The sequence below is a fragment of the Carassius carassius genome, chromosome 17 (genome assembly GCF_963082965.1).
Source record: "Carassius carassius chromosome 17, fCarCar2.1, whole genome shotgun sequence".
Taxonomy (NCBI): domain Eukaryota; kingdom Metazoa; phylum Chordata; class Actinopteri; order Cypriniformes; family Cyprinidae; genus Carassius; species Carassius carassius.
Window position 1 is genome coordinate 18261093 of NC_081771.1, and position 15085 is coordinate 18276177.

Sequence of the window (15085 nt, forward strand, 5' to 3'; positions counted from 1 at the left end):
CTAATTCTACTATCATACTAATGTATATACAATGCACTATGAATTGATGAGCTGCTGGGTTCATGAATATTAATCACGTTGTCTGCGTTCGGTCAAACTGATTTGCTGAAATCAAAACCGGTACGGTACTAGATCAGCGCCAGCCAATGAAATTGTCATTTGCACATTAACTCCATTATTTTGACCGGAGAAGACAACAAAGAATAGTTTACATATAGCGTGTCGATTCAGCATAATAAGACTCGCTCTCTCTCTCTTTGCATGTGTGAGAAACAGCGCTATCAGTAAAGCGACGGTGAGTCGTGCACCTTAACAAAGAGTTTACAGAGCATCAAATACAGGTGCGCTGTGCGTCCACTGAGATGAACTGAAAAGTTCAGATCGCTTGATGGAGAGAGAACTCTGAAGCTCAGATGCTGAAATTAATGCAAGCATCATGTGCTTCAGTCTATGTAGTAAACAAACCTGCACGTCTCTGCCATTCTTTAATTCACACAGAGATGCGCAGAACACAGATTCATATTTTGAAACAACTTTTGCGGCTTAACATTTACAGATACTGGTCCATATGGAGATTTGATTTGATTCATTTATGCTAACTTTGACAAATTCCATGACTGTCCATATTAAAATGTAAGTTTCATTTTCATGACTGGATTTTGAGATTCCGTCCTCGTTTTCTGCTTCGCGGAAATCATAGCGCTGAACCGGGTTTGAACGGGACCTCGGTACTACCGGTACTTAAAGAGCCACACAGATGGGAAATCAAAAATTACCTGTATTACAGTGTATGATGTAGCTGTCCATCAATGTAAACAATGTGCAAAGTAATTAAACCAAAAAGTACACGATTTATAAAGTTATTGGCTTCTAAAGTAAGGAGTCGACTCTGAATCACTGAAGCGAGTCGTTATAGATTTCAAATCTTTTGCCCATCTCTTTGTATGTAACGAGAACACTTTGCATAATAATCTCCGCCTACCGTCTTGGGAGAAACAAAACTCTGACCTGCCCCACCCCCCACACAGACGCTCTGGTTAGTAGTTGGTGTGATGGCATCATGTCGAGGAGACAGTGTGTTTTTAATTGTAAAGGCAAGTTTGTTTTATTTTCACTGCCAAAGAATGAAGATCAGAAGAACCAATGGCTAAAATTCATTTTTACCACAATATCAGAGCAGTACAACAAATCCCTTGTGTTGTTTTCACAACATTTCACTGATGACTGCTTTTCTAATCTCGGTGAGTTCAAGGCGGGATTTTCAAAGCGTTGAGTGACTTTTGGCTTATTTCGAAATCCTAAAAAAGTTTTCTTTACAAATCCTCGTTTTGTGCTTCTAATTTGTGACCAGCGTTTTGTTTTGTTCTCTCTCCACGCTCGTCACTAACCATGCAATGCTGATGTACTATGACATTGGTCTGCACATCTTCCGATTCCCGACAGTCTACAGAAGTTAGAAAACATTTTTTTTATTACGATTGAAATCTGGATATTTATCTTACAAAAACACATAGACACGCTACAGGGGGCCTTAATTCACCCCCCGGAGCCGTATGAGGGATGTTTTATTACAGATGCACGCAATTTCATGTCTTCTGAACTGTTGACAACAAACACCTGCTTACCCCGATTGAAAAGCTTGGAAGAGCAGGGACAGTTTTTAATATAACTCTGATTGGATTATTGTGAAAGAAGAAAGTCACATACACCTAGGAGGCTGTCTCATTCATATGCAACCTAGAAAACACTTTTTTCGATCTTGCAAGCTATAATATTATTGGCTGAGTTTAAACAGTTTTAATCTGAGGTGCTTATCTTAATAGCAGTTAAATAAAATATTCATTAGCAGAACTGTGTATTTAATCATTCATCTCTTCTTGTATATGTAGGAGGTTCAAGTGGCCAGAATTACTTATTACGTGGACCGGACTGGACATTTTTCCATTTAGTTAAAGGCCTGGCTTTTAGAGAAAACTAAGATGTTGGTTTAGTTTTTTATTAACTCTTTGATGTTGATTTGTGTTTGTCCAATATCAGAGTGCCCGCCAACCCCAGATACCCCCATGAGTGAAGCACGGATGTCCACCAACAATAGCAGACTGGGCGCTCTGAAGAAACAGGCTGACATCGAGCTCAAAGTGAAACAGGGAGCAGAAAATATGATTCAGATGTATTCCAACGGCTCTTCCAAGGTAGTAGTCAAACAGTTATTTACATGGACATGGATTCTCTTTCTCTTTTTATTTGTTACAAAGTAATATTGGAAAAATAATAAAGGCCATTTCCAAAAACATTCCCACTTTTTGCCATTAAGTAGTCCTGCCCCAAACTCATACTAATGGTTGAACCACTGTTTGGCTGTTTAGAATGTTTTGATGGAGCCACTGTTTACATTTTTCAGTTAAACCAAGTGAAATAATTGTACCTCTACATACAGTGGGTATGGAAAGTATTCAGACCCCCTTAAAATGTTCACTCTTTGTTATATTGCAGCCATTTGCTAAAATCATTTGTTTTTTTTTTCCTCATTAATGTACACACAGCATTGACAGATAAGTACACACAGCATATTGACAGAAAAAAACATAATTGTTGACATTTTTGCACATTCATTAAACAAGAAAAACTGAAATATCACATGGTCCTAAGTATTCAGACCCTTTGCTCAGTATTTAGTAGAACCACCCTTTTGATCTAATACAGCCATGAGTCTTTTTGGGAAAGATGCAACAAGTTTTTCACACCTGGATTTGGGGATCCTCTGCCATTCCTCCTTGCAGATCCTCTCCAGTTCTGTCAGGTTGGATGGTAAACGTTGGTGGACAGCCATTTTCAGGTCTCTCCAGAGATGCTCAATTGGGTTTAAGTCAGGGCTCTGGCTGAGCCATTCAAGAACAGTCACAGAGTTGCTGTGAAGCCACTCCTTCGTAATTTTAGCTGTGTGCTTAGGGTCATTGACTTGTTGGAAGGTGAACCTTGGCCTAGTCTGAGGTCCTGAGCACTCTGGAGAAGGTTTTCATCCAGGATATCCCTGTACTTGGCTGTATTCATCTTTGCTGTGTCTGCCCCTAAACTATGGAATGATCTGCCTATGCATGTTAAGCAGGCCTCTTCTTTATCTGTTTTTAAAACCCTTCTTAAAACCCATCTTTTCTCTTTGGCTTTTGAGACCTAGTAAGAAGTCGACTTTATTTACTTGATTGAATTTGTTACTTTGAATGCTTTTATTGTGTGGTTATAAATGGTACATATGTTTATTTTATCTATTTTATTTTTTATTTATTTATTTATTTATTTATTTTTCTGTACAGCACTTTGGTCAACTTTGGTTGTTGTAAAGTGCTTAACAAATAAAGTTGGTATGGTATGGTATCTTTCCCTCGATTGCAACCAGTCGTCCTGTCCCTGCAGCTGAAAAACACCACCACAGCATGATGCTGCCACCACCATGCTTCACTGTTGGGGACTTTATTGGACAGGTGATGAGCAATGCCTTGTGTTCTCCACACATACTGCTTAGAATTAAGGCCAAAAAGTCCTATCTTGGTCTCATCAGACAAAGAGTCCTTCAGGTGTTTTTTAGCAAACTCCATGCAGGCTTTCATGTGTCTTGAACTGAGGAGAGGCTTCCGTCGGGCCACTCTGCCATAAAGCCCCGACTGGTGGAGGGCTGGAGTGATGGTTGACTTTCTACAACTTTCTCCCATCTCCCGACTGCATCTCTGGAGCTTAGCCACAGTGATCTTTGGGTTCTTCTACCTCTCTCACCAAGGCTCTTCTCCCCCGATAGCTCAGTTTGGCTGGACAGCCAGCTCTAGGAAGGGTTCTGGTCATCCCAAATGTCTTCCATTTAAGGATTATGGAGGCCAATGTGCTCTTAGGAACCTTAAGTGCAGCAGAAATTTATTTGCAACTTTGGCCAGATCTGTGCCATGCCACAATTCTGTCTCTGAGCTCTTCAGGCAATTCCTTTGACCTCATGATTCTCATTTGCTGTGACATGCACTGTGAGCTGTAAGGTCTTATATAGACAGATTTGTGGCTTTCCTAATAAAGTCCAATCAGTATAATCAAACACAGCTGGACTCAATTGAAGGTGTAGAACCACCTCAAGAATGATCAGAAGAAATGGACAGTACCTGAGTTAAATATGAGTGTCGCAGCAAAGGGTCTGACTACTTAGGAGCATGTGAGATTTCTGTTTTTCTTTTTTAATAAATCTGCAAAAATGTGTTTTTCTGTCAATATGGGGTAGTGTTGTCAAAAGACCCGGTACTTCGGTACCAAGTCAATACTAAAAAAATGAAAATTTGACGGTACCAGGTTTCTTTAAGTACCGGTGGTACCGAGGACCCGGTCAACCCGGTTCTTGACGCATACAGCGCTATGATTTCCGCGAAGCAGAAAACGCGGACGGAATCATAAAATCCAGTCATGAAAATAAAACTTACATTTTAATATGGACAGTCACGGAATTTGTCAAAGTTAGCATAAATTAATCAAATCAAATCTCCGTATGGACCAGTATCTGTAAATGTTAAGCCGCAAAAGTTGGTTGAAATATAAACCCTGCATGTTCTGCGCATGTCTGTGTGAATGCATAAATGGCAGAGATGTACGGGTTTGTTTACTACATAGACTGAAGCGCGTGACGCTTGCAGTAATTTCAGTATCTGCCGTCTCAAGGAGGACATAAATACATAAACATCACCTGAACTGTTCTGAGTCACTTCACAAGCATTTTAACGTTTCATTTGAGTAAAACCAGTGTCATATATATATAACAGAGTGAAAATGTAAGGGGGTTTGAATACTTTCCGTACCCACTGTATTAAGCTGGAAAAGGAAAAGGATTTCAAAAATAATCTTCATCTGTATATTACACTACATACTGTACTTTTCTTTTACTCCCAGAGAGGATAAGCCGTTTAATCTCTTAAAGATCTTGGGAGACAAGATTCATCCCAAGAAATGAAAACAGATGTTCGCAAAAAAAAATTGAGTGAAATCTCCTCTCCTTTTTCCAAAAGAGGTAAAGGAAGCCAGACTAGACTAATTTATACACACATGCCAATGTCATGGTTGGAACCCCCAAGGGTGCAGCTGACATTAAGGAGAACTGGAATAGAATAGAACAGTTCAGTTATGTTTCTCCACCCTCCCCCTCAGGAAATCAGGCTTTAGTGCTGTGCATGTAGTGTGTCTGAAAACATGCATGTAGTATCAGTAGAATCGCTCTCATGGTTTGACTTGGCTTTGGTCTAGAGTGTCCGACCCTCCTTTCCTCCCTTTTATCAAGAACGATGCTGTTAATTAAAGAGGCTCTGTGGCTAAAATTAGCGTCTAGGACTCACAAAGGAGTTCTGTGAAATCAGCAAAGTCTTCGGCTGGAACTATGTGAAGTGATAAACACAGGGAGGCAGAACTGAATGGAGTTTGACTTATTTCCAGATGTATGAACGGTTTTAGTACCCTTTAAAAAACCTTTATAAAAACATGCTCAGCACTACGACACATGACTTCATTTGACTCGCACTGATTAACTGATACTCCCACATTTCTGCTGGCCCATAACTTATCTGTTTAAGAACTTTAAAGCTGTGTTTTTGTGCCACTTGTGGCACCAAAGGGAATTGCTAACCCTTTGTCTTTAAATGCTGGGCCAAACAGGTATTCCCTTCCCAAACTTGCACCATTGGTTTGACTGTGTGGGAAAAAAAAAACAAAAAAAACACAAGTCAACTGGTATGTGATGTTGTTGTTTTTTTTAAGTGGCGAGTCCTGCATGCAGGTTCCCAGCTGCTTTAGACATCCGGAGGAAAGGCCTCTAAGGTAACGTCAGCCCAGTAATGGCTGCTTACAGGAAGTTTAGTCCATAGAGATTCCTGACTCAGTCACTGATTTGAATGTTTGGTGTGATGAGCAAACATCCCTTTTCACTTCAGACGAGTTTTGGATAGTTTCGTTTTAAATTTGTGGGTTTTACTTTTAATAACTTTTAAATAATAAGATATATTAAGAATATAAATTAAGACTAAAGTACAAGAAGTAAAGTATTAAAGTACATAAATATAAACTCTGTCATTAATTACTCAACCTCATGTATCCCAATCAGTGGGCGAATTGTTGAATAAAGTCATTCTTTCTTTTTTTTTTCCTTTCACTAAAAGATATAGTCTTTGATATGCCAACAAAATGGGAATGTGGTTTATAAGTAAATCTGTACTTTAATAAGAAATGGCAAATTGAATGGAAATGTTTTGAAAATAGATATGACCAGGTTGATAAGATGTCGAATTAGACATTCAAGACCAGTTTTCAACCAGTTTGTCACTTGTTTAAAAAATGTTTGTGTAAAACACATAATACAATGTCCAATAATAAATGATCATTTTACTCAGAAAATATAACATATTTTTAAAAAGGTCTCTCCTAGAAGAATTTTATAATTTTTTTATCACTGATTAAATGTTAATATTTTATATGATTTTTATTATTATTATTATTGTTGTTACTTGTATGTTTTTGAATAGTGATTGCTTTTTAAGCAAATGTAATATTATTGTAAATTGATGTAGTGAAATGATAATGATAAACCGTTAATGTTGGCATGAATATAGCCATTGTTGCTGATATGTCGTTAAAACAAATAAATAATGTATGAGTGCTACGCAGTAGTACATTTTGAAATATTGAAATCTATAAAGGGATCATTACTTAATCTACATTTAAATCTAAATGTCGTGAAACCTTGGTTCATGCATTGCAGTAACAAAGATTTAAGTCTGTACGAAATATTTTAATGTTTTTTTTTTTTAAACCTCTGATGCTAACCAAGGCTGCATTTGTTTCAAATAAAAATTTATAAATATTGTGAAATTTTAGTTTAAAATAAATAACATGTTAAAAGTAATGGCAAAGTGAGATTTTCACAAGACCCTTCAGAAATCATTCTAATAGGCTGATGTGAGGGACTAAAATCATTTCATATTATCAGCGTCATCCAGTTTCTACAAAAATATTAAGCCGATTTTTTTTTTTTTCTTCAGGATTCTTTGAATAGAAAGTTCAAAAGAACAGCATTTATTTGCAATAGAAATGGAACCGAAGTGTGTATCTATCTCCTTTTGTATTTCTATTTTTGAAGGTTTATGATCTATGGATCTGAAATAATACTTGTAATTAAAGTGCTTTTTGTGCACTTTTCAGTCCTCTGTTCTTTTGTAAACTCCTCTTCTGTTTTTTTGGGGGGGTTTTTTCTCTTGTGGCTTCATCTGTAGGACCGCAAACTGCTCGCAGCAGCTCAACAGATGCTTCAAGACAGTAAGACAAAGATAGAGTTCATTCGAATGCAGATTCTCAAAGCCAGCCAGACCAGCGAGATGAACTATGAGAACAATGACGGTATGTGGTGTAGCTGATTTCCTCTCTAATTATATCTGTGATTTGCAATTTAAATGGGCAGGAGTGTGGCAATAAAACATAAATCTGATGTTTGCAGTGACTTCAAGCAAGTCTATAATCAGTCCGCTGGACTTGAGGATAGAAGAGCTCCGACATCACTTCCGGATAGAGTCTGCTGTGGCAGAAGGTGCCAAGAATGTGATGAAACTGCTGGGAACAGGGAAGGTGACGGAGAAGAAAGCTCACTCAGAGGTATCTGTATCCATTTTATGAAGTTATTCATTTAACTATATACTTTTAATAGCCTACATTGCCTCAAGGGCCAAATGTTTACAGCTTTTCTCACTTTTACACCATAAATGTGGTATGACACAGAGTGGTTAAATGGTCTTAGAGCTATCATGCAATTGTTTCATTCCTGTGTGAGTTATACTCAGTTTTTCCTATCTGTTGGAGGATGAATTAACTTTTATTTAAAAAATGTCCTTTAAATGATTTTTTTTTTTGTAATATAACATACATGAAATGTCACACCTACTGCCTGACAGAAACCAGCTTTGTTTGACAATGCTAGACTATCACATACAGGGAAAAAGATTGAAGCTAGTGCCGCATGAAAGAAATACTACTCCGAATACTAGATGCTTTAAGAATGCTCTGTGCCTCTGAATCAATGTTTATTTTGAAGTTGTTCCTGTTTTTCACTTGATAGAGCAAGATAAAAAAAGGGGGGGCTTCACTTTAGGGCTGCATGACATTGGAGAAAACTAAAATTGCAAAGTGTTGTTTTTCTGCAATATTGCAAATGGGGGTAATAATAATAATATAGTAATAATAATAAATAAATAAAAATAGAAAAATAAATAAAAAGTAAAATAGTATGTATTATTAAAAAATGTAAAATTATTTCACAGTAATTATTTAAAATGATTAAAATTGGCATTTTATAATAATAATAATAAAAATCATAATCTACAACAGTTTCTAGTATAAGACCATTTGTCTCATGGAGATTTTTAATTCCTTATTCTCAGCTCTGTCACATTCAAAATGAGTATTTATGTCTGTTAGCATTTGAAAGCATTGTCTGACTTTCTTGCAGGCACAAGCACGCTTGAATGAGTCCAGTCAGAAGCTGGACCTGCTGAAGTTCTCTCTGGAGGAGAGACTCAGTGAGCTGCCCAGAAATCACCCGAAGAGCAATCTGATTATGGAGGAGTTAGCAATGGTGTCCTCCCCACCTCTCAGTCCCCGCCAAAGCATCATGTCCACCAGCAACAAGTACAGCACTGTGGCCAAACCAGCTGCTCTGACCGGTAACATAACAGAATTCATAGTCACATGGTATATGCTGTTTACATTTTAGTTTGGTTTTAGAAATAAGACAGCTTGTAATGGGGTTAAAACATATTCATACTAGGAGAAAAGTGCAGAAGTGAATCAAATCAAATCAAAACAATCCCAATTTTCATGAAACCTTTGTCATAAAACCAAATTCACTCCAGTCCAACAGGTGGCGCAATGCATATTTTAGATGGTCTGCCATTCATAAAATGCAGAGGTACATCTTCAAAACCAAAATTGAGATGTTTTTAATGAAACCTGTGATATTTCTGTCCCTCCATTGAAAGACATTCCACTTAAAATATGATGCTTCGGAAATTTCATAAAAGTGAATCTTTATGAATTGAGGATTAATTTAGTTTAGGCTTTTATTCAAATAAATCATTGATCATTGCACATCAAATATGGTGAATGGAAGCTCAAAAGTGCTTGCTTGTCGCAACAGTAGTGTTTGTTGTGACTTGTCAAGCAAATATGTTTGAAATGCCGTTTGACCATGTTTGATGTGCTCTATTCATGTATTGATCAGTGTTTGTATGTGAATTAAAGCCTAAATTAAATCTGTATATCTCATAAAGGCTTGGGTTAAAACCGCTACTTATAGTTTACTTTTATTATCTCTTTATGAACTTCTGAAGCATCACCAAATAGAAAATAAGAGAAAGCAAATGGATTCCACTATATGCAGGATTCTTATTCATTTAGCATGCAATACTAATTGGTAAAATAGCACCCCCCAATGGTACTGGAGTATGTAGGAGCAATTCCAAAAATCCATATGCTTATATTTTATTGGTAGATATGTTTTGGCACTGGTAGAGGAAAAAATAACCTATACATGGGAAAGAAAAACTCTTTCAGTAATTCTTCCAGTCTTCAGACGAATTTAGTCTTTGTTAACAGATCCATGGGAATTCATTGTTTCAATTTATAGTCTTGGTCACTACAGATATTCTCTCCTAGTGTGAACAGGCTTTTTAGTCCTTTATCACAACACATGGTTCTGCACATATAGCCCCGTTTGAGAAGGGTAACAGCTGTCTGGGTATAGGCATGTAGGAACTGCATTCGACTTTTCACACTGTCTCAACACACTTGGCACCCAGTGGTCCCTTCCCCCACCCTTGGTTTTATCACACACAACTTTGACCTTCCCTCTGAAGGAGAATGAGAGCTTACGTTACCATTATAGACTCGTAGTGCTTTCCATATAAGGCTCTATAACCACTGTGTGTGTCTTGAAATAGACATTTGCATTTGTAGCACACTTATTATCTTGTGTTAATCAGAATAGATGTGTTTGGTGATTTACATCTCAGATCACGCAGCGTTTTGGCTCTGAGTTGGCTTTCTGTTGTAAATCCACAGGCACATTAGACGTGAGGCTCATGGGCTGTCAGGACCTCCTGGAGAACGTCCCAGGTCGCTCTAAGACAGCATCTGTTTCCCTGCCCGGCTGGAGCCCCAGTGAGGCACGAACCTCATTTATGAGCCGAGGAAACAAGAACAAATCTGGCAGCAGCCGAACGCTCTCCAAGTCTGACGATCTGTCCAGTTGAGTGGCTTTATATTTGTTTTAAATGCTTGTAAAAAAAAATCCAAGTTAGTATCATTCATGGCCATTGTACTTCACTGTTTTATTCTGAAACGGAACAAATCGAGTAACCACTGTAAAGTAAGCTAAATTCAGACGCATTAAACTACATTTATCAGTCACATTTAAGTTAAACGTGGTGTTTTGCTATCTTCGTCTTCACTCATTGTCTGTGCTGGTAAATTGAAAATAACACTTGTTCTAACTGGGAGGCTGTTAATACAACTACCATTCAAAAGTTTGGGGTCTATATGTTTTTTTGTTGTTGTTGTTGCTTTTAAGAATTTTTTTTTTTATTATTCAGCAAGGGCACATTAAATTGATCAAAATTGACCTTAAAGACATTTGTAATGTTATAAAATATCTCGTATTTCAAATATCTATACTTCAAATAAATGCTGTTATTCTGAGATTTATATTTTTCAAAGAATCCTGGGGAAAAAATCACAGCTTTCACAAAAATATAAAGCTGCACAATTTTTTTCAGCTATGATAATATAAATAGAAATGTTTCTTGAGTGCCAAATCTGAAATTATTTGTAAAGAATCACGTGACCCTAAAGACTGGATAATGGCTTCAGCTTTGCCATTACAGAAATAGGTTACTTTTTAAAATAGACAGTTACTTTTTAAATTGTAATTGAACATTTCAGAATATTACTGTTTTTGTATTTTTGATCAAATGTAGCCTTGGTGAGATTGAGACCACTTTTAAATTCTTTGTCTATATATTATTATTTTTATTGTATGCAGACAGACATGTTTGGGGAGTATTTTTATAAAAGGCATCCCTAATGAACTTATCTTGTTTTTTTTCTAAAATAATAGTTAAAGGGTTGTTTTGCACTTTTATGACAGATGAAATCAGTGCCGTCCTGAAGCTGGACAACACAGTTGTGGGACAGACCCATTGGAAGCCAGTTAGCAACCAATCTTGGGATCAGAAGTTCACGCTTGAACTTGACCGGGTAATGCAAGAGAAATCGCATAAAACACACTTGTCAAACCACAGTCTTATCCCACAATCCTCTCGACACATGAGTAGATGGGCACACATATCCACACATGCTCTCCATTCCAGCCTCTCTCAATTAACTTTGGAAATGTTAATCCCAGATTTGACCCAGTTCTTATGGAAACTCAGACAAGGCAGATCAAAAGCCATCATTCGTAATCTCTTCACTTTCACATATATAATTGTCCTCTTTTTATGATGGCTATGTGTTTGTTACACTCTTGCACAAGCAAACGTCAGTTTAATTTTAACGTTCATATGTTTACAGTCAGCATTAGTTCCCTATTTATTTCCCAACTTGTCCTTTATAATGTATCTCCATTCCTCCACATTAAGAAATGGGCTGATTTTGTATTTGCTTTCAGGCGCTTAAAATTTTTTTGCTGATGGAATCGCTCAGGTTTCTGTTTGACATCTCCCAAAGGAGCAAGCGGTTACATAAGAGTGAATTAAATGAGTCCTTCAGTTACTTCAGTAGTGGTTCCTGTAAACCTAATATAGAGGCTTACTCGCTATGTTATTTTATTCATTTTTGAGGGTTGATTATTATTTACACACACACGTCTATGGGTTTGGACTTGCTTTTGGCTGTGTGATGGCATAAGCGTTTAATCTCATGGCAGGCAACGTGAGAGCTCTAATCAGCAGTTGTGTAATGGCAGACAGACTCTGAAAAGACCTGTAAAAGGCCTGTAAAAGTCAAACCGTTGGCTGTGAACTGTAGTAAATCTCATAAGTGGTAACTGTTGGGCGTTTTTAACTTGATCAATAAATTAAAAATAAAAGCACTTGAACTATTCGTTCAACTACCTGTAGCTTTTTAGCAATCGCATAGTAAACCCTGGCAACCACTCAATACAACATCATAATGAAACCTTAACAAAATATTAAATTTTGTAAATGTTTATGAAAGTAGTCAATTATAGTGTGTGTGTGTGTGTGTATGTAATGTATATGTGTATGTGTGTATGTATATGTGTGTACATATATATAGTGTGTGTGTATACTTAATATAAGATATTGAATGTTTTTTTGGTTGACCTGTAGTCTCGTGAGCTGGAGATAGCTGTGTACTGGAGAGACTGGCGCTCGCTGTGTGCTGTTAAGTTTTTACGGCTGGAAGACTTCCTGGACAACCAGCGTCATGGCATGTGCCTTTACCTGGAACCGCAAGGAACACTGTTTGCTGAGGTAATTTAGTTTTTTAATCACACAATGCAATATACAATTTTGATGGCCCTATAGAGGACATTTATATTGATGTTCTCTCTACCTCTTTGGATACAGGTTACATTTTTTAACCCAGTTATTGAGAGGCGACCTAAACTACAAAGGCAAAAGAAAATCTTCTCCAAACAACAAGGTAAGGTTATGAAGTGGCAAATATGCCTCAGTGTTGAGAAGGGTTGACATGTTCACTTAAACGGATTAGATTAAGCAGCCTACTTTTGACACAGTACTGTGGTTCAATATTGCACTGCTGTGGGGCCAAGTCAGAATGAACTTTGACCTTCTTTTTGAACTCTTTTGAACCATTTATAGACAAAGAAGGTGAATAGCTGGTTTAGAAACTTAAGCTTTGTTTAAAAAAAGTCCCCCAAATAGTGCCTTGCAGGTAGACTCAGGTTAAGTTTCCGTTAGCATTTTGCTAAGCTAACAGTGCAATGCTGTTATTATGCCATCTCAGGCCCTTGTAAATCAACATGGATCTGGCATGTAAATTTGGTTTTCACTATTGTTTTGTCTGTCCAGAACAATGTGTTAAAACTACAGACGGGGCTGAATGAACATTACATTCAGTAAATTCAGTTTCTGACACTAAGTGGCAATTCTAGAAATGTAGTAGTACCCAGTTACTCGATACAAACAGCGCTTTGCAACTTTCTGTTTACATGTTTTCAAATATCTGTTCAGATTTTACTGTTTGCTTTGGTGTTTATCAAAGAACAATAAAAGAGTACAGAGACAATAGAGACTGTCATTCAAATGTAAAGGTTTATGACACTGTTTTCTCACACAAGATATTTGTCCTGGTGTGAACAGGCTTTCACACAAATATTTAGCCATCCTGGATTTGCATTTCTTATGGAGCTTATCACAGAGCATTCTGGGATTGCATTGTACATAAATAATAAATGCTATGTTGTTTCAGAATTTTACTAAAATAAGGTATCTTATACCTTTTTTGAATGTGACGAGAGCATGTCTACAGTGCATTAAATGGAATTAATAGTATCTGCTGTTCAGAAGTTTGCTTCTGCTTTCTTCATGTCACACATAAACCTTGTTCCTCTCAGGTAAAACGTTCCTGCGTGCCCCTCAGATGAACATTAACATCGCCACCTGGGGCAGATTGGTGAGAAGAGCCATTCCGTCAATCAATAACTCATTCAGTCCTCAGGCGGCTGATCTAGGCTCAGCATTGAGCCATGAAACAGTACCCACTGGCCACCCAGACGCCCACTCCCTACCCAGGTACATATGTGTTCAAATGCATTCCAGCTCATCCAGACAGACTCATTTCCTAAAAGAGCATCTGGTAGCGGAAAGCCCTCAAATTATTGCGCAGTCTCTGATAAACAATGACTAATCTGTCTGGAAACATAATTGGTGCTCTATATTTAGTTAATGACATGACTTAACATTCCTGCTCTGTATCCCAGTGTATGCATTCCATAATGTAGCTATTCCGTAAATCTCCAACCCCCCAAACAAAGCCACTGGACTGTTTAAAATGGAAACTTTTATGATTTGTCTTCTCTCCTTCAGCGATCCCACTGTGACCAAATTAGATTTTGACAGACCAGCCACACCTCCCTCAAAACGGCACTCCATAGAAGTTGAGATAGAGGAAACTGCATCACCGGATAAGATCCCAGATGGAAAAGAGGTGCAGGTACAGGAGCAGTTGTTTTAAAGGAATAGTTCAGCAAGAAATAAAAAATGGCATCATACACTCATGTCGATCCAGACCCATCTGACTTATTGTTTTCTGTTGGAACGCAAAAGGAAAAGTTTAGCAGAATGTTAATACCATTCTTTTCCATACAATAAAAGAGGATAGGATGAAAATGGAATTGGGATGGAAAGCTTTAGGTGATGGAAAGTCATTTAAGTTGTCATTCACAGATTATCTTGGCAGGAGGACATTTAAATACATGTTAAGGAGAATGAGATTTGGAAACTTCCATTAATCTTCGCATAGAATTATATATGGCATGACAAGTTGTTTCAAATGATGTTTGCTGCCAAATGTTGTTGTTTCTGTCTTTTAACTGACTATGTGTGAATGTGATGTGCTCAGTCTGAACATCCAGTGGTTCTCAACCAGCCTTACCAAACTTCCAAAGATGATTTAAAATGAGACAAACCCAGCTTTAAAAAAGCAACTAAACAATCCAGATGTTTAACATTTTAATGCACCAAGAGCTGTGATTTCTGCTGCAATGTGTGATTTCTTGCCCTGAAGAAGTCACAGAAATTAAAATCTTAAAACACCATGGGCATTTTATAACAAATATATATGTTTTATAGGTATGCTAAGCTCTAAAATATTTTATTGGGTAGAACCGGTGAGTAAAGATTTTTATTTTTTAAATCCTAATCCTAATCCTTTAAAAAATATATATATTTTTTTTTTTTTTTTTTTTTTTTTTATATACACTATTGCCAGTATCACTAATGACAGGAAAAGTCATGTATATTCATTGGTTAAAAAAAAATAGATG

The 15085-nt window shown here is 37.2% G+C and overlaps 1 protein-coding gene across 2 annotated transcripts in view; it reads left to right on the plus strand.

Annotated features, from left to right (window-relative positions):
* Window positions 1-15085, plus strand: part of pkn2b (protein kinase N2b) — a 45905-nt gene that overhangs the window by 25234 nt on the left and 5586 nt on the right. Inside the window, exons 3-12 of one of the 2 annotated variants that reach the window (XM_059571195.1) lie at window positions 2038-2192; window positions 7281-7404; window positions 7502-7656; window positions 8507-8720; window positions 10117-10302; window positions 11201-11310; window positions 12405-12548; window positions 12645-12720; window positions 13655-13832; window positions 14127-14253. In XM_059571195.1, coding sequence (XP_059427178.1) covers window positions 2038-2192; window positions 7281-7404; window positions 7502-7656; window positions 8507-8720; window positions 10117-10302; window positions 11201-11310; window positions 12405-12548; window positions 12645-12720; window positions 13655-13832; window positions 14127-14253 — 1469 coding nt within the window. The remainder of the gene's footprint in view (window positions 1-2037; window positions 2193-7280; window positions 7405-7501; window positions 7657-8506; window positions 8721-10116; window positions 10303-11200; window positions 11311-12404; window positions 12549-12644; window positions 12721-13654; window positions 13833-14126; window positions 14254-15085) is intronic. The other variant, XM_059571196.1, reaches the window with a different exon arrangement.